Consider the following 3,209-nt stretch of genomic DNA (forward strand, 5'->3'; position numbering starts at 1 on the left):
GGAGCTAATGATCAGTTGGACTCGCCACTCCAGGGAACTACAGGTGAGAAACCCCTGATAATGGGGGAGGGATTGCTAAAAACCAAAAATATGCCTCTGAGAGATAGCCTTAACCCCAAAACTAGAGGAAACTAAGATCACCTTATGTTATTCAGAGTGACTCTACAGGGGATGAGATGGCCCTAAATTTCATTCAAGGATAGGGAAACAACTAGAATAAATGTAAAAGGGCAGAGGGAAACAAAAAGAAAGTTGTTTTCTGATTACATCCCCTGAGTCCTGCTTGTTTGGTGTAATCGTGACATGATCTATGAGAGGTACTATATTGTATCTAACCTCTATATATATTGTAGAGGTTAGATACTGGGCGCTCTGGAGCCAGATTTTTGAATCCTAGCTTTGCCTTTACTGAATGTTTAACCTTTCTCTGCTTCAGTTTCCTCCTTTGTAAAGTATGACACTGTGCTGTTATGAGCATTAAATAAGTTAATATGTTTAAAGTCCCTCAAACAGTGCCTGCCATGTTGTAAGCAGGCATCAAATGTTAGCAAAGATGATTAAAATAACTGTGTTTATAGTTAATTGTAAAAATACTCAATTACTACATAAAGTTCATGTGTGAGAGACACAATACACTTACTGAAGGTATTTGAAAATTTGGAAACAGTTTAAACAGTGCAACTCAATTATTTTCAGTGTAATGGCTTATCTGTCTGAGGACAGACTTCAAGTCTTTGTTTTTTTTTTAAGATGAGAACACAGTGGTTTTTTTTTTTTTTTAAAGTGTCAGGGAGTTTTAAAATTTTTTATTTATTTTTGGTTGTGTTGGGTCTTCGTTGCTGCTTTTGGGCTTCAGCAGTTGTGGCTCGCGGGCTCTAGAGCGCAGGCTCAGTAGTTGTGGCGCTCGGGCTTAGCTGCTCCGCGGCATGTGGGATCTTCCCGGACCAGGGCTCGAATACGCGTCCCTGGCATTGACAGGCAGATTCCTAACCACTGTGCTACCAGGGAAGTCCGAGAACACAGTTTTTTTTTCCTTCTAAATTGAAGGCTGAACCTTTTCACGAAGACGGCAGCGAAAGCGAAGAAGGAAGGTTGGCTATGTGACGCCCCTGCCCCTCCCAATGCTGAAACCAAAGCAAAGGCTTTGACGGCCAAGGTGGCAGCACTGAACACCACCCACAAGCACAAGAAAAAGAAGAGGCACACGTCACCCACCCATGGCAGGCCAAGATACTGCTGCGCCGAAGGCTGCCCAAACATCCTCGGAAGAGCGCTCGCAGGAGAGACACGCTTGACCACTACACTGTCATCACGTCCTGCCTGACCACCGAATCGACGAAGATAGAGACAGCACAACATACCTGTGTTCACTGTAGATGGAAGGCCAACGAGCACCAGCTCAGACAGGCTGTGAGGAAGCTCTATGACTCTGACGTGGCTGAGGTCAACGTCCTGATCAGGCCTGATGGAGAGAAAAAGGCTTATGTTCCACTGGTTCCCAACCATGATGCTTTGGTGTTGCCCACAAAATTGGGATCACCTAAACTGAGTTCAGCTGACTAATTCTACATATAAATGTTTCACCATAGAAAAGATAATAAAGGCTGACTGTACTTCTAATTGAATATCACTAGTATTGAAAATTTCACAAAACCATGCTGGGTGGGCTCTACAAAAATTCATGCTAGGTGACTTTAGGGGCTGAAAAGCTTTTTTTGTTTGTTTTTGGTTTTTGCTTGTTTGTTTGTTTTTCCTCACCTCTTGTCAATTCCCTATTGATTTCCTTTTGGACGGCTTCCGAACTCTCCATTCCCAAGCGTTCCATCCTATCCTCTATCTTGATCTCAAGACTACCCACTAACTCAGAGAAGATCATTTGGGAAGTGGTGCTCCAACTTCCTTTCTAACCCCCTATTCCTTCCCCTATTTGGTTTTGCTTTCCTAAAAAAAAGTTTCTTCTTTCTTTCCAAGGTGAACTTCTCAATCCAAGTTCTCATTTCTGTCCACTATTAGCTGCTCCATTAATTACCCTCTCTCAACTTCATGTTCAAATTTTCCTCCAATTTTTTTTATCTGCATGGTATCAGAGTTCCCACACTAAATCAAGAGGAAGAAAAATATTAACAGAAGCTGAAATTCCTCATAACGAACCAAAATATCTCCAATCCAAAGGTGAATAAATAACACTATTTAATCAATCATAGGGTTGGAGGCTGGAGGTGGGAAGAGGTAAAGGGGGTGGAGAGACATATCCATAACACAAAATAAACTTCAATAAAAAATAATAATAACTTGGTTTCTTGTGCCCCCAGACAACTGCTGATTTGCTATCACTTTAGATGAGTTCATCTTTTCTATAATTTTATATAAATGGAATAATACAATAGGTCCTTTTTTTATCTGGATTCTTTCACTCAGACTAATTATTTTGAGATTCATAAGTTTTTTTATATACATAGCTCATTCCTTTTTATTGCTGAGTAGTATTCCATCATAAGGATGGAACATAATTGTTTTTATCTGTTCACCTGTTGGGCACTTGGGTTTCTTTTGGAAGTGTTCTATTATAAATAGCTGCTAAGGAACACTTTTATACAAGTCACTTATGGACCTACACTGTCATTTTCCTTGGGTAAATATGTATGTGAGGAATGGCTGAGTTCGTATGGTAGGAGTCTGTTTAACTTTTTTTTAAGCAAAGGACAAACTGTTTTCCAAAGTGGTGTACCTCTCCGAACATTTTAAACATTTCCAACATCCATTTTTTGGGGGGGTAAATTATATGAATGGAAAATATGCGGAATTAAATAGTGTGACTAGTATAAGATAAGGTTTCTAAAGAAAAATCACGTCTAGTCAGCTATGTTTTTGGTCAAGTCCTAGGAATATGATCCTCCGCGTCTGCTTTGAGGAACAACACGCTTCGAGTATTCAACAACCTGAGCACATGTGTCAAACAGAAATGCATTCACCGAGCAAATAGCAGCTGTTCTTGGAAGGGTGGCTGATGAACCGGCAGGGCTTCGGCAGCACTGGAGGCTAAGCAGGGTGGCCTTGTTCCAGGAGCCTAACTCTCTCACTCGGTTTAATGGTTTTGGCAACATGTGCTACTTATGTCGTCCTTATTTTGATGAAGCTTCCAGTTTTCGTTACCCCCGTGGGAAATCTATTTTAAACAAGCCGCTGATGGCACTGTGTACGTACACACA

At 41.0% G+C, this 3,209-nt stretch overlaps 1 protein-coding gene across 1 annotated transcript; it reads left to right on the forward strand.

Annotated features, from left to right (window-relative positions):
• Positions 1–303: 303 nt before the first annotated feature.
• LOC132422453 (large ribosomal subunit protein uL23-like) lies at positions 304–1,563 on the forward strand. The gene is made up of 2 exons (XM_069540527.1): positions 304–317; positions 1,137–1,563. Exons 1-2 carry the CDS (start codon positions 304–306, stop codon positions 1,561–1,563), a joined length of 441 nt encoding a protein of 146 aa, XP_069396628.1.
• The last annotated feature ends 1,646 nt before the right edge of the window (positions 1,564–3,209 follow it).

The sequence above is a fragment of the Delphinus delphis genome, chromosome 3, assembly GCF_949987515.2.
Source record: "Delphinus delphis chromosome 3, mDelDel1.2, whole genome shotgun sequence".
NCBI lineage: Eukaryota > Metazoa > Chordata > Mammalia > Artiodactyla > Delphinidae > Delphinus > Delphinus delphis.